The sequence below is a fragment of the Saimiri boliviensis genome, chromosome 1, assembly GCF_048565385.1.
Source record: "Saimiri boliviensis isolate mSaiBol1 chromosome 1, mSaiBol1.pri, whole genome shotgun sequence".
NCBI classification, from domain to species: domain Eukaryota; kingdom Metazoa; phylum Chordata; class Mammalia; order Primates; family Cebidae; genus Saimiri; species Saimiri boliviensis.
In genome coordinates this window covers 113,579,285-113,594,607 of record NC_133449.1, presented here as the reverse complement: position 1 = coordinate 113,594,607, position 15,323 = coordinate 113,579,285, and the positions used below count along the sequence as shown (strand labels likewise).

General features: G+C 40.7%; 1 protein-coding gene across 1 annotated transcript in view; it reads left to right on the top strand.

The window, feature by feature from the left end:
- LOC141581415 (uncharacterized) overlaps positions 1-15,323 on the top strand; it is a 578,148-nt gene that overhangs the window by 21,564 nt on the left and 541,261 nt on the right. The window contains exon 2 of the mRNA XM_074386828.1: positions 7,536-7,610. Coding sequence (XP_074242929.1) covers positions 7,536-7,610 — 75 coding nt within the window. The remainder of the gene's footprint in view (positions 1-7,535; positions 7,611-15,323) is intronic.

Sequence of the window (15,323 nt, the reverse complement as noted above, 5' to 3'; positions counted from 1 at the left end):
GCTTTATGGGTAGAAAGAAGAGCAAATGACAGGGAAAACATGTAATTTTTATGTTAGAACCATCACTTTTTCACACAAAGGAAGCAGTAGCCTCCACATTTGCTGCACACTGGATCACCGGGGGAGCTTTAAACAGGACCTCAATGTCAGCTGGAGACATTCTGATTTAATTGGTGTTGGGCATGCTTTAGGCATCAGGGTTGTCGGTAAAGTTCCCCAGGTCATTCCAATGTGTAGCAAAGTTGGGAATGACTGAATTAGGGTGAAGATCAGAATCATCTGGGATGCTTTTATCCATATAATGATGTCTCACATACTTCCTCATTTTCCTAAAAGGCTTGTGAGTGTCCAGAGCCGGAGGGAAGGTGGAGCTGGGAAGATGCATGTGTTTGCAGACATATGTTTTGAAGAAACAGTATAAGTGATTCTAATATGGCTCACTTCTTCCATTGAGAACAATGCTCTACTAACCATGAAATACGTTTTTCAAAATCTTTCCTAAAAGCCAATTTTCTATATTAACTTGCTCAGTAAACCTTTCTTTCATCAAAAGCAAATATACCAAATAATCCCTTCTAAAACTGGAGAGTAAATTAAAACTTACTATGCTTCAAAAATAGACTTCTAGTCCAGGCACGGAAGCTTATGCCTATAATCACAGCATTTTGGGAGGCTGACTTGGGTGTATTGCTTGAGCCCAGGAGGTTGAATCCAGCCTGGCGAACACGGCAAAACCCCTTCTCCAAAAATATATATTATTTTGTATATATATTTCAATTTTTAAAAAAATCTTGTAAAATTTAGACCACACTGAAAGAAAAAGTAGGACTTTCACTTGTTTGAACAAGGGCAAGCTTAAAAACTACTTTTGAATTGCATACTGAGACATTAGAATCTTTTGAAATCAGAAGAAGTCAGGGACTCTAGCCAAGAAAGAGTGGCTTTTTACTTAGGACTGAATACAAACATTAAGTGATGCCACCATACAGATCAAAGCTCAGGGCTTTAGACACAGGTGAAGTCCAGTTCTTGCTGAAACAGAATTGGATCTCAATTATTGTTATACATGAGAGAGGAAAGTCACATTATTAGGAGTATTAATGGCCATTTTTGATTAAAGTAGAAGTTACTAACAAATTAGCTTAAAACTAGTACATTAGAGACAAACTTAAGCTTGTAACTTAGTCGTGTTTATAGACTGGAAAGTCAAGTTAGGGATAAGGACATTAACATTCTGAGGTACCACTTGTCAAACTGTTTTCTGAATATCAACACTCATAATGGAAGGACATGTTAATAATATTTTTTGGACATCTCCATTGGAGCTGGCTTTTTAAAACAACTTGAAGCCATCTGTCAAGGGTGTTGTGAAAGGGCATCTCTGATTGTGGCCTATGATGTGCTGGTGCATGATGGGAAAATTTAAATGCAGATACACTATGGTGCCACTGGAGGACAAGCTGTTCCTTCTTCCAAGAGTAGTTCCCAAAGTAGTGCCCATCGTGCTAGGCCTATGGCCCATAAAGAACTACTAATTTTTCCTAGAAACATCCAATAAAAAGCACCTCTCCTGCCCATTAGGTTCAATACTGTCATAACAGAAATGCATCAGATAAAGAGCTGTGATTATTCTGGGATGGCTTATTTGCTAACTGGCTTTCCCTTTTACCACACAGTGTCTAAGATTAAAAAAATTCATCCTTAGGTCCTGAAAAATCCATATATCATTGACATCAGCTTCTTCAACTGCCTGCTGAAAAGGGCAACCAAATGGCTGAACTAACAGCGGATGGCCCGCATGCTTTTAGCATACGGGGGTCTGTCACTCAGCCCTTGGCAACCTCGTTGTACTCACCATCCTAATATTTGGCTGAGATCAGGCTTGCTGACTGTGCTGTTATCCAGGAGTATGGTGGAACACGAGCTGTATTTTCTATCAAGATGCCATGGAGGTATCTGAAGAAGAAGGAAGATAGAGAAAGACATCACAGTAGGATAAACTTACCAAAGTTTGGGTTTTTTCCCTTTGTCACAATGTCAAACAATAAGGCATTAAGGTATTTTTTATACCCCGTGACCTGTCCGAGTGTGGTATCATGTGCAGCTCTATGGGAAACTCATTGGAGGCTCTCGTCACAGATGATGTTTGAAAAATGGGTTATAAAATGCTGCCCTTGATATGACACTGATCATCAAACCTGGCAAGCCACTATTATAAATTCCCTTGATAAATAATGGGAAACATTTATAATGGAATTTCATGTTCTTTTTCTGATGCAGGAAAAAGCACTGAGATTTTCTATTTCTGTTATTCATTAACTGCAACAAAATATCATACATTAAATAATATTGACACAAGAGCATTTGATTGCAGTAAATGAAGACCTAATACTACATTTACTCCCTTACTAATCCTTAATGTGTGCATTCAAGAGAGAGTGCCATGGAACCAGTGTGTTAGAGCCAGAGAGTGTGCGTGCCAGAGCTGCTCAGTCACCAAACAAGTGAGGGGCCATAGGTCTCCCTGGGCCTGTTTCCTTGTGGGAGGATGGAAAAAGTACTGCTTTTAAGACTCTCTCACATCCAAAAATCAGATGATGAAAACGACTTTTGGAATGTAACTTTCACTTCATGTTTACATAAGACTGCTATGACACTACTCAAATGAGAACTTCTGAGAATACTCTGCATTCGTTTCAAAAGTTAATTGATTTCATTCTTTAAGTTATTTGATGCACATTATGGCACATTCCTGCCTCACTCGTGCTGCTCTCTGTCTGGAATATTTATTCCTTTCCCCCTTGTCCCAGCAAGCTTGACCTCATCCACCTTCTGGGATCCCTTTGCCTGCAGCCACACCACAAAACACTTCTGTTTTTGCGTACACATCAGTCTAATTAACTGTGTGTTACATGCTACAATTGCCTGCAGGGCATCCCCCTCATGAGAAAGTGAGCCTCTCCAGGAGAGGGAGAACCCCTTCTCTCCTACCTGCAGCTGCTTAGCACAGAATGTGGGAGAAATTAAGGAGTTCAATAAGAGCTTGACCAATATTCAAGTCAGTTACAGTTTGGAAAGTAAATCTTCCTACAGATACAAATGAGTGAAAATTCATCCACAGTGCTATCAGAGATATGACAGTGAACCTTTTGAACCCTGTAGAAAATCAACTATCTCTAAAACACTTTCAAAATATCTATTCTTTGTTGAGAGTGCGATAGTCAATACGGAAACTGCCTCCATTATATTAAGTAAATGTTCCTGCTGGGCAGGTGAGGTGGTTTACTCCTGTAATCCCAACACTTTCATAGGCTGAGGTGAGTGGATCACATGGTCAGAAGTTCAAGACCAGGCTGGACAAGATGATGAAACCCCATCTCTACTAAAAATACAAAAATTAGGCAGGTGTGGTGCTGGGTGGCTGTAATCCCAGCTGTTGAGGAGGCTAAGGCAGAGAATTGCTTGATTCCTGAAGGCGGAGGTTGGAGTCAGCTGAGACTGTGCCATTGCACTCCATCCTGTGTGACAGATGAGGACTCCATCTCAAATTTACAAAAGGGAAGTGAGAGAGAGAGAGAGAGAGAGAGAGAGAGAGCGAGAGCGAGAGAGAGAGAGACAGAGAGACAGAGACAGAGAGAGAGAGAGAGAGAGAGAAAGAGAGAGAGAGAAAGTGCTCTTGGCTAAAAATAATCCCAGTAGCCAAATGCCAATCACCAAATAGTTGAAAAGATCAACAGCTTTATTTAAAACCACAAAATACTGATTATTTTAACTGGAAAAAAAAATAACTCAGATGAGTTTTCTTTCCTCCTCTTAATATGCTTGTTTGCATCATATTATCACACTCTTCCATTAGGGTCTCTCGCAAACTCATTAAAGACACAACAGGGTTGGATCTACTACTAATCAGTCAGTATGAAAAAAAAGGCAGGGTACAGAGAAGATCTCGTGGTTGTTTATAAACCTAAGCTGCATTTAAACATTGCTAGTAGCCAACAATCCGAAATGTCCATAGCGTCCAACAGCATTTTGCTGCTTTAGATGCTTTGTACTGCAAATTCACTTCGTTCTTAACCAAAATCCAAGATGTTTTTGAACAACATTACTATTTGAAGGACCAAATTACCCTTTAAGATAGAAATGTTTTAACTCCAGCAGAACTCTTATGTTTCTTAAGCTATTCTGTGATAGATTACATTAACAGTGTTATGTGATTATATGTGTATACTTTTGTTGTCTCAAAAACAAATATGGCATAAAAAATAAAAATGGACTGATTCCGATACTTTCATTCAAAGGGAAAGAAGGTATCCCTTAATGTCACTACTGTTGAGGTAGTGCAGCTTAATACTTTAAAATAAGAAAAGTCAATTCTGAGGAAAATTCCATACATGAGAATAAAAATAACAGGAATAACGCACCAAAACACAGACTAATTGGTACAGCCTCAGGTGAAATCTGTCCCGGTTTTTTTAAATTAAAATTTCCTATCACTCACTGTGACCTCCACCTTCAAGTTCAAGCAAGTCTCCTGGCTCAGCCTCCCGTGTAGCTGAGACTACAGGCATGTGCTACCATGCCTGGCTAGTTTTTGTATTTTTAGTAGAGATGAGGTTTCACAATGTTGGCCAGTGTGGTCTTGAACTCCGGGCCTCAAGAGATCCACCTGCCTCAGCCTCCCAAAGTGCTGGGATTACAGACATGAGCCACCACACCCGGCCCTGGAGATCACGGTTTTCTCCCCACTTTTTATGACATGTTTTAGATGTTTTTAAAATAATTAAAGACTTTTAGCTCACTTGAAAATTTCCAACACTTTGTGTGCTAACAAAATCGGCTCCATCTATGTTGCACAGCAATGGGATCACATGGCAGGTACGGAGTTTGAATAGAGTTATTACACAAGGCCTGAGTGGAAAAGTGTAATGTGCTTATAATAGATATAACTAGAAAATTGTCTGAATTAAGGTCATAATTATGTTCCATTAAACTTAGATTTACACTTACATATAGGTTCTAAATGTGGGTTAAATATGATGAATTGACCACAAATTTATTTTCTCTTCCTTCTGAAATGTCACGAGAGTTAGTCGTAAAATAAACATTATACACAGAATCAGGAGACAGGATTGACAGCAGATGATTCTGAGTCAATGTTGCAAGGTGGCAAGCAGATAGAGGAGTGGTAACTGACATAAAAGCACAACCCTGGTGCCCACAGGGAGTGACCTGAACAGAAACAAGCAATGCCGTGTATTTTGAAGAACCCAACACAGTCACCGAAATCATAGCACATGGTACCTGGGAAGGTAGGGTGAAACACAACAGAGCCGGCAAGGTCAATAGTAAATCTGTGGTTAGAACCGTAGGTCCACCTATCCTCCCATCTTAGAAGGAATGTGGATGTGTATTCCCTGGATATATTACACCTGAAGGTTTCTGAGCTCAGACCCACCAGGGATGAAACCTGGGAAATGGGAGAAAATGGCACACACAAAGGGAAACTCAACCTTGCTTCCCAACCCTGCTTCCAGAAAACCAGCAGCCATGCTTGCACCGCCCAGGCAATATCACAACCAATTTAAATTTAACTTAAAAGTCACACAGCCTTAAAAATGGGCACAGTAAGTTAAAGACTTTCCTGCATAAATCTAACACTTAGGAAAATAGAAAAGAGTTAGAAAATTCACCTAAAAAGGATCATGCTAACAGCACTGGGTCCCTGTTACATTTCTAAGGAATCATGACAGATCGACTTTTAATTTAAACAATTAATTTCTTAACTTTTTGAAAGTTTACTCACAGAATATATGCGAAAGCTTCTCCTCTTTTCTTGCACTAAAAGTAAAAATATAACTAATCAATTTTGGTATAATAAAATACCATAGAATAAAAGTAGTTGCTAGTTATCATCACTATATAAAACAAGATACATCTGATTATCGCTATATAAAAAATCAATTAAAAATTTTAATTTAAACAAAATTTAACATTTAAATAATCTGGCATGATGAATCTCTGAGTGTAAAATCTGAAAACACAGTTTTACTTCTTAACACATATTCTTTTACGTTCAAATGAAAGAATCCCCGTGTAGATAAGGAAAGGCAAAACAAATTAGGGAATGTCTGTGATTACATTTCAACATCGGCCGTTGAAATGTAATCCCCAGGGTTTGAGGTGGGGAAGTCTTTGGATCACGGGGGCAGATCCCTCATGAATGCGTTAGTGCCATCCCCTTGGTGATTAGTGCGGTCCTGCTTTGAGTTCATGGAGGAACTTTTTGGGGTTTTGTTGTTGTTACTGTTGTTGGTTTTCTTCTACTTCCGTACATTCTATGTGTGAGAAGCCCATGGCTCTTGGAAGAAACTGAGAAATTTAAGAATCCTAACCAGAAATTACTAGCTCAAGTCAGACAAAGTCCTCGCAAACTATGAAAATGTAGGTGAACGACCCCTTTTTCTTGTGCTGCATTAGTTCTGATGTTATTCTAGAACCCACAGTTCTTGTATTCTTGTCGTTAAAATTAACTGAAAAACACGGGGTAGCCGGGCACGGTGGCTCAAGCCTGTAATCCCAGCACTTTGGGAGGCCGAGGCGGGTGGATCACGAGGTCGAGAGATCGAGACCATCCTGGTCAACATGGTGAAACCCCGTCTCTACTAAAAATACAAAAAATTAGCTGGGCATGGTGGCGCGTGCCTGTAGTCCCAGCTACTCAGGAGGCTGAGGCAGGAGAATTGCTTGAACCCAGGAGGCGGAGGTTGCGGTGAGCCAAGATCGCGCCATTGCACTACAGCCTGGGTAACAAGAGTGAAACTCCGTCTCAAAAAAACAAACAAACAAAAAAAAAAAAAAACACGGGGTATGGCTTTTTGAAAATAGAGTAAGATAACAGAACATTATGAAACATAAGCAACAGTACAGAAAAATCCTACAGTTCTAATTCTCATCCTAAAACAGGCAGGATATGGAAACTTTACACTAGTTTCACACACTAAGGCTAATATGGAAAACAGCACAGGGCATGTTACGTTTCTATTACATTGCAATGAAAAAGTTGTAGCATCCACTTGGATGTGACTGTGGTTAGAGCACTGTGAAAAAGGAGGCCAACATCACAGATCCAATCTAGAACAATGGATTCTTTTGATTTGCTCAAGTGAAATCCAAGCTGTGGCCTAAATCCTATCAGTCATTATTAAAACATACTCTTTAGAGCAAGGGAAAAATGTCAAAGACGTATGAAGAAAAAGGCATAAATCCGTGACTACTACACTAAATCATGTGGCCAATTGTGTTGGTGAAAATGTCACCAAATGTGTAAACACAAAGTCTGTATGTTTCCAAAACAGTGACAACTAAAGGAAATTATATCACATGTGAAAATAAGTAAATCTATGAAAAGTTGAACATTTTTAACTAATATCTGAGTTTCTCTAAATACTCTCTGTAATATACAAGACAGAAAATGTTTAGGTTTTCCTTGAAAGCAGAAATAATATTGTCTTACCACTCATTTGATACTTTCTCAGGAAGAGTGTGCTTGCCCTTGGACGGACAGAAGCAAGACCTGTAGAGGAAGAAGAGGAAACACTGTCCTAAGTGAGGTGAGTACAAAAGATTCTTTTTAAAGCGACATAGCCATTTTAATCACTTTTACAGTCTTGAGAAAAGCTTTTAGTAATAAATGTCAAGAAAATAAAGGCACCAATGTCCCAATTCCACTGGAGAATACAAAAATCACAGAATCTCTGCATGCATGTGGAGTAAAACCGGGCTGGGGCTGGAACTTCTTTTTCAACCTTGCACCTAAATAAACGGATGCAACTTTCAGATGAATCACATATATGCCCTCCTCCCTCTACTTATCAAATATAACCACCTTCCTCTAGGCTGCTATTACCAGCACATTTCAGGGAAAGTCTCAAGCAGGAAGAGATGCTGTGGTCAATTCCTGTGGTCAGACACCAGCTCAGTATTTCAAATGTCTTAAAACAAAGAGCTGTCTTGGGCAAAAACAATTTTTTAAACAGACAAAGTCTCACTCTGTTGCCCAGGCTGGAGTGGTGCAATGGTGAGATGGAGCCAGCATAACTCCCTGAAGGCTCAAACTCCCGGGCTCCAGAGATTCTCTTGCAGCTGGGACTGTGGGTGTAAGCCACCATACCCGGCTATTTTTTAACCATTTTTTTGTGGAGACAGGGTCAAATGAGACATACTTGTAAATGTGTAATAAATCCTCAAAAATGAAATGAAGAGTCTATTTTGGGCTGTCATCAAACACTGCCCATCTTCTACCTGGTGTGTGAAAGCACTCAGAGGCTTACTTTACGCCACCAAACAAGGACTTTCAAAAGTCCTTTCATGCTTTGTGTATAAAGGCAGAATTCATTCATATACTATCTTTGTTCATTCTTTCACCATTTTTTTTAATATTCTGAGAGAACGATATCTTTCAGCTACAAAGTCACATTCATCATGAAACTTAATTATTCTAACGTTTAAAAATTTAAGAGACCAACCAAAGTAAACAGAAGAGCTGTAAGACACTTGCTCTACAGCAATGAAATCTGTAGCATGCGTTTTCTATTTGGAAAACTTAGCTTTCATCCAGCCTGGGGCTGAGAAAGGGGCCACAACTGGGCATTGGGGTAGGGAGGAAGAAAGAAACCACCAGATGCAGCAGGGAAAAAGCATGAAGGGTGGGGGCAGGCACGAGGCAGGGCCAGTCCTCCTACCTGGTGCATGGGCCTGGGAAAGCTGGCTAGGGCCAGGACGGAGGAGCCCGAGGCTGTGGATGCCTCGGGGGGTTCGGGGGAGGAATGAGAGCTGGTATGAGTGTCAGCCAGAGGCGTGCCTGAGGGCAAACAGCATCATTCATTGCCTTACCTTTGGGCATCTCCTGGTCTCTCATGTGCTGCAGGTCATGGCCGTCACCGGCTCCCAAATCCCGCAGGGCAGGCTCCACAGCAGTACGGTCTGGCGCTTTCGCCACCTCCCTCTCATTGATGTTATGGCTGCAGATCGGTTCTGCCCAGTGCACCCTGTGCTGGCTCTGCTTGGGTCTGGCATTGGGGAGCACCGTGATCTCTCTGCCCGGCCTCTGCTCCTCTCTGCCTTGGTCTGCACTTGTGCTCGACACTGCCTCATCGAGGTCATAACTGCCGGACACCGCCCCACACAGCCAGCACGGGCACCAAATGGGTCTGGCACCGGTGTTGGACTTGTTCCTTCTGTGTTGGCCTGGACCTTTCCTTGCCACCGCCCCATTGATGTCAGAGCTGAAGGACAGATCCTCAGGGCACCTACGCAGACCTCGCCTGCGTCTGCCTCTGGGGCACAAACAACAACTCAGTGTGTTCCCCATGGGGCACCTTGGGTGCGCTCCAGCAACTTGGACCTTCCCTTGCCTCCCGGTCCGCACAGTTCAGCACTTCACCTCTTTGAAACACAGGCACGCTGGCAGGGCCAGCCCCTGGCTAGGGGGCCGCACCCCACTGACAGCTCACTCCCCGCCTCAGCTGCCTCCCCTGAGATGACTGGTCTGAAGGGAACCTGCTTGATTTAAAATGGGTCTAGATACAACAAGCCTGAGAGCGGAGATTTCGGAGAAGACAGCGCAGAGGGAGTTCCTCCTTCCAGTGTTTTCTACCAACTGAAGGAGGTTGCCCTACCAACCTGGTGCCCAGGAACCAATCAGGCACAGTCTCCTCCACGAGGCGCCCTACCCACATTGTGATGTGGGAGCCCAGGCACGTGGCTCACCAGGCCCCACCCTGTTGGCAGCCCCGCCCCTACCTTTCATTCATTGCTGGCTGCTGGGAGCTTTCAGGTTGCTCCACTGTGATGACGTTCCTAGAGATCATCACCTTACGATGAATTATATTAAAATGACTGTAACCCTAGTGAATGTTTACTGAGTGAATAAATTCCGTATTGTTTCCACAGCATGAACCAAGACCTTGGGCTGCCATGGGGTCCTGGGGCTGAATTGAACTCTGGCAGGGGCAGTCCCCTCACTCTCGATTGATCAGAAGGCTGCATGTGCTCTACATGTTAGAAGTAACCCTGTGAACTGGGACGTCCAGACTCCAAATGATTAGTAACATTTGCTTTGAGTTTTTAAAAAAGCTTTATTCGTCTAACAGTTGGGTTATTAAAAGGTATCTCCGTAAAATAAGGCACTTTGGCTTTACTTTCTATAAACAGTTTCATCGAACACTGACTGTCACATCAGAAATCAATGTGTTCTGACTTGTCTGTGTTATCTGCAGAATCAGATTTTTTTATCTTCAATTAGTCTTAGTGTGGTATGTAACAGAATCAAATGTTTCTAGTATCTCAAAAGCATGTTCCCTATTTGATTATTTTTTCATAGAACCCAGGTCTCGCCCTGTTGCCTGAGCTGGTCTCAAACTCCTGGCCTCAAGCAATCCTCCTACCACAGCCTCCCAAAGTGTTGGGATTATGGGCGTGAGCCAGCACACCAGGTCTGAAAATCTGTTTCCTAAGGAGTAATGTAGAATACATAACATCCTTAAATATACCACAGCCTTCTCCAACTAAGCCAAATTCTTTAAAAGTTCTATAATATTTAAGATTCAGTTTACTGTATTGCAACCTCCCCTAGAAACAATGTATTAAATCTTAGAACGCACGTGCCATAACCTCACTTTTATGACAATTAGCGAAATATTTCATGAGCTTGGTAGAATAACTTGAAATGAAGTGGTAAATTAAAGAAATTAAAATACATATCCTGCATTTTATTCAATGATGTATGTCAAAGATAGTAACCTAGACTAAAATATCGAATTCAATTAGAAGATATCTCAAGCCACAAGATTTAACAATAAACAACATTGGGTCTAGGTAAGAATCCCCAGCTGGTTCTGGGAAGCTCTAGCCCTGTGTGGTACTATGCAATAAAAATAGCGTCTCTTTTCACATTCAGGGTTGGCTTATCCCTGAAGGTAGGATGGAGTCAGTGTCACTGCACCTTCATGACCCATCGTATTTACCACACTTTACATTTCTTTCCTAAGATAAATACACATGTTTTTTGGAGAAGACAGAGCACTACGTGATATGAAATACTAACCAAATAAGCACACAAAGAAAAACACAGATAAATAATAAAAACATTCAACTGCTGAAACACAGAAACATTAAGACATCTCAGTTTTCTTTTCCCAATGCTTGCAACACCCCCATCCATCACCGTATGAAAACATGGGAAACAGCACGTAGTATGACATGGGAAAGTTACATCTCGACACCATGGAAAACAGTTTTGGAGCTCAACCTTAATTTTCTACAGTTTCTAGCCTAGTAGCCAGTAGGTATTTTTCCCGATCCTCTCCCTCCTTCCAGTCTCTACCCTCCAGTAAGGACTAGAGTGTGTTTTTCTTCTATATGTCTTCACATCATTTAGCTCCCACTTATAATTGAGAACATGTGCTGTTTGGTTTTCTGTTTCTGTGTTAGTTTGCTAAGGATAAAGACCTTCAGCTCCATCTAGGTTTTTGCAAAGGACATAGTATTAATTCTTTTTCCTAACTGCATACTATTCCATAATATATACATACCAAATATTCTTTATTCAGTCTACCATTGAGAGGCATTTAGATTGATTTCACCTTTCCTATTGTGAATAGTGCTGTAATGAATATACACGTGCATGTGTCTTTACCACAGAATGATTTCTATTCCGTGGGGTATATACCCAGCAAGGCGATTCCTAAGTCGAATGGTAGTTCTGCTTTTAGGTCTGTGAGAAATTGTCACACGGTTTTCATCAATGGTTGAACTAATTTATCCTCCCACCAACAGGACATAGGTATTCCTTTTTCTCTAAAATATTGCAGCATCTGTTATTTTTTGACTTTTTAGTAATAGGCATTCTAACTGGTGTGAGATAGCATCTCATTGTGATTTTGATTTGCATTTCTCTAATGGTCACTGACATTGGGCTTTTTCTCCTATGCTTGTTGGCCACAAGTATGTCTTCTCTTGAAAAGTGTCTGTTCATGACCTCTTTTCACTTTATAATGTTTGTTTTTTCTTATAAATTTGTTTAAGTTTCTTATAGATGCTGAACATTAGACTTTTGTCATCTGTGGTTTGCAAAAAATTTTCTCTTATTCTGTAGGCTGTCTGTTTATTCTGTGAATAGTTTCTTTTGCTGTACCGAGGTTTTTAGTTTAATTAGATCCCATTTGTCAATTTTTCCTTTTGGTATTTTTATCATAAAATCTTTGCCTCTGTCTATGTTGAGAATGGTATCGCCTACATTGTATTCCAGGATTTTTACAGTTTTGAGTTTTACATTTAAGTCTTTATTCCCTCTTGAGTTAATTTTTGTAAATGCTGTAAGGAAGGGGTCCACTTTGAATCTTCTGCATATGGCTAGCCACTTATCCCAGCACTCTCTATTGAATAGAAAAGAATTTCTCCATTGCTTGTTTCATCAGTTTTGTCAAAGATCAGATGTTTGTAGGTATGCAGCCTGATTTCTGGGCTCTGAATTCTTTTCTATTGGCCTATGTGTCTGTTTTTGTACCAGTACCATGCTGTTTTGGTTACTGTAGTATAATCTGAAGTCAGGTAATGTGATGCCCCCACTTTTGTTCTTTTTGATTATAATTGCCTTAACTTTTCAGTCTCCTTTTGAAATTGAGATGTTACAAACCATTCAAAATATCAAGGAATCCAGGAGCTTGTTTTTCAAAAAATTAATAAAATAGACTACTAACTAACCTAATAAAGAAAAGAGAGAGGATCCAAATAAATACAATTAAAAACAATAAAAGGGATATCGCCACTAACCCCAAAGAAATACAAACAACATCAGAGTATATTATGAACACCTGTATGCACATAAAATGGAGAAAAATTTAATAAATTCCTAGGACATATGCACCCTACCAAGATACAATGAAAAAGAGATTGAATCCCAAAAAAGACCAATAATGAGCTCTGAAATCAAGGCAGTAACCGTTTATCAACCAAAAAAAAAAAAAAAGTCCCAGGGCTAAATAGGTTCACATCTGAATTTTACCAGATGTATAAAAAAGAGTTGATATCATTTCTGCTGGAACTGTTCAAACAGTGAGAAGAAACTCTTCCCTAACTCCTTCTATAAGGCCAACATTATACTGATACCAAAACCTGGCAAATATACAATGAAGAAAGAAGATCTCAGGCCATTATCCTAATGAACATCGATGATAAAATCTCAACAAAGGCCAGACGGGTTGGCTCACAGCTGTCATCCCAGCACTTTGGGAGGCCAACGCAGGTGGATCACGAGGTCAGAAGATCAAGACCATCCTGGCCAACATGGTGAAACCCCATCTCTACTAAAACACCAGAAAATTAGCTGGGTGTGGTGGCGCACACCTGTAGTCCCATCTACTCCGGAGGCCGAGGCAGGAGAATTACTTGACCCTGGGAGGTGGAGGTTGCAGTGAGCAGAGATTGTGCCACTGCACTCCAGTCTAACGACAAGACTGAGACTCTGTCTCAAAAACAGAAAAGAAAAACCTCGACGATATACTGAGAAACGAAATCCAGCAACACATCAAAAAGTTAATCTACCATGATCAAGGAAGCTTTATTCCTGCAAGGCTGGTTCAGCATATGCAAATCAATAAATGTGATTCTCCACATAAAGAGAACTAAAAGCAAAATCCAGATGGTCATTTCAAAGGATGCAGAAAGGCTTTCCATAAAATTCAGCATCTATCATGTTAAAAATCCTCAAAACACTAGGCATTGAAGAAACATAGCACCAAATAGTAAGAGCCATCTATAACAAACACACAGCCACCATCATAGTGAATGGGCAAAAGCTGGAACCATTCCCCAGAGAACCAGAACAAGACTAGGATGTCGATTGTCATCCTATTCAACACAGTACCAGAAGTCCTGGCCAGAGCAAGCAGGCAAGAGAAAGAAAGAAAAGCCATCCAACCAGGAGAGAGGAAGTGAAATATCTGTTTTCACAAACAGTGTAACAATATGATTCCATACCTAGAAATCCCTTCAGTCCCTGCCCAAAGGCTCCTAGAACAGATACATAATTTCAGTTGATTATCAAGTCTCAGGATACAAAAGCATTGTACAAAAAGTGGCATTTTTTCTCTCCAAGGTTATGGAGAAAAAGGAACATGTATATCCTGCAGGTGGGAGTGTAAATTAGTTCAACCACTGTCAAAAACTAGGTGGCAATTCTTAAATGGTATTCCTCAGTGGCATTTCTATACACCAACAATGTCCAAGCTGAGAGCCAAATCCATTCTGCACCCCCACTCGTAACAGCCACAAGAAGAACGAAATACCTAGGAATACAACTAACCATGGAGGTGAAAGATCTCTACAGTGAGAATCATAAAACACTGCCGTAAGAAATCGGAGATGATGGCTGGGCACCGTAGCTCTTGTCTGTAATCCCAGCACTCTGGGAGGCCGAGGCAGGCAGATCACCTGAGGTCAGGAGTTCGAGACCAGCCTGGCCAACCTGGAGAAACGCCATCTCTACTAAAAATACAAAGTTAGCCAGGTGTGGTGGTGCATACCTGTAATCCCAGCCACGCGAGAGGCTGAGGCAGGAGAATCACTTGAACCTGGGAGGTGAACGTTGCAGTGAGTTGAGATCATGCCATTGCACCCCATGCAGCCTGGGGAAAAAGAGTGAAACTCCATCAGAAAGAAAGAAACAGAAAAGAAAGAAGGAAAGAAGAAAGAAAAGAAAGAAGGAAAGAAGAAATAAAGAACGAAGGAAAGAAAGAGAAAAAAGAAAGGAAAGAAGGAAGAAAGAGAGAGGGAGGAAGGAAGGAAAGTTGAATGAAGGAAGGAAGGAAGAAAGGAAAGAAAGAACGAAAGAGAAAGAGACCAGAGATGATACAAACCAATGGAAAAACATTCTATGCTCGTAAATGGGAAGAAATAATGTCAAAATGGCCTTACTGTCCAAAGTAATTTACAGATTCAATACTATTATATCAAACTACCAAGTCATTTGTCACAGAATGAGAAAAGAAAGTATTTTAAAACTTATGTAAATCCGAAAAACAGTCCGAATAGCCAAAGATATCTTAAACAAAAAGAATACAGCTAGAGGCAACACACTACCCAACTTTTCAAACTATGCTGGCTAGCCATATGCAGAAGATTCAAACTGGACCACTTCCTTTTATCATAGAAAAAATCAATTTAAGATGAATTAAGGACCTACATTACAAAATCTAAAACTATGAAAATCCTAAACAAAAACCCTCCAGGACATACCATTCTGGACATAAACCATAGCAAATTTT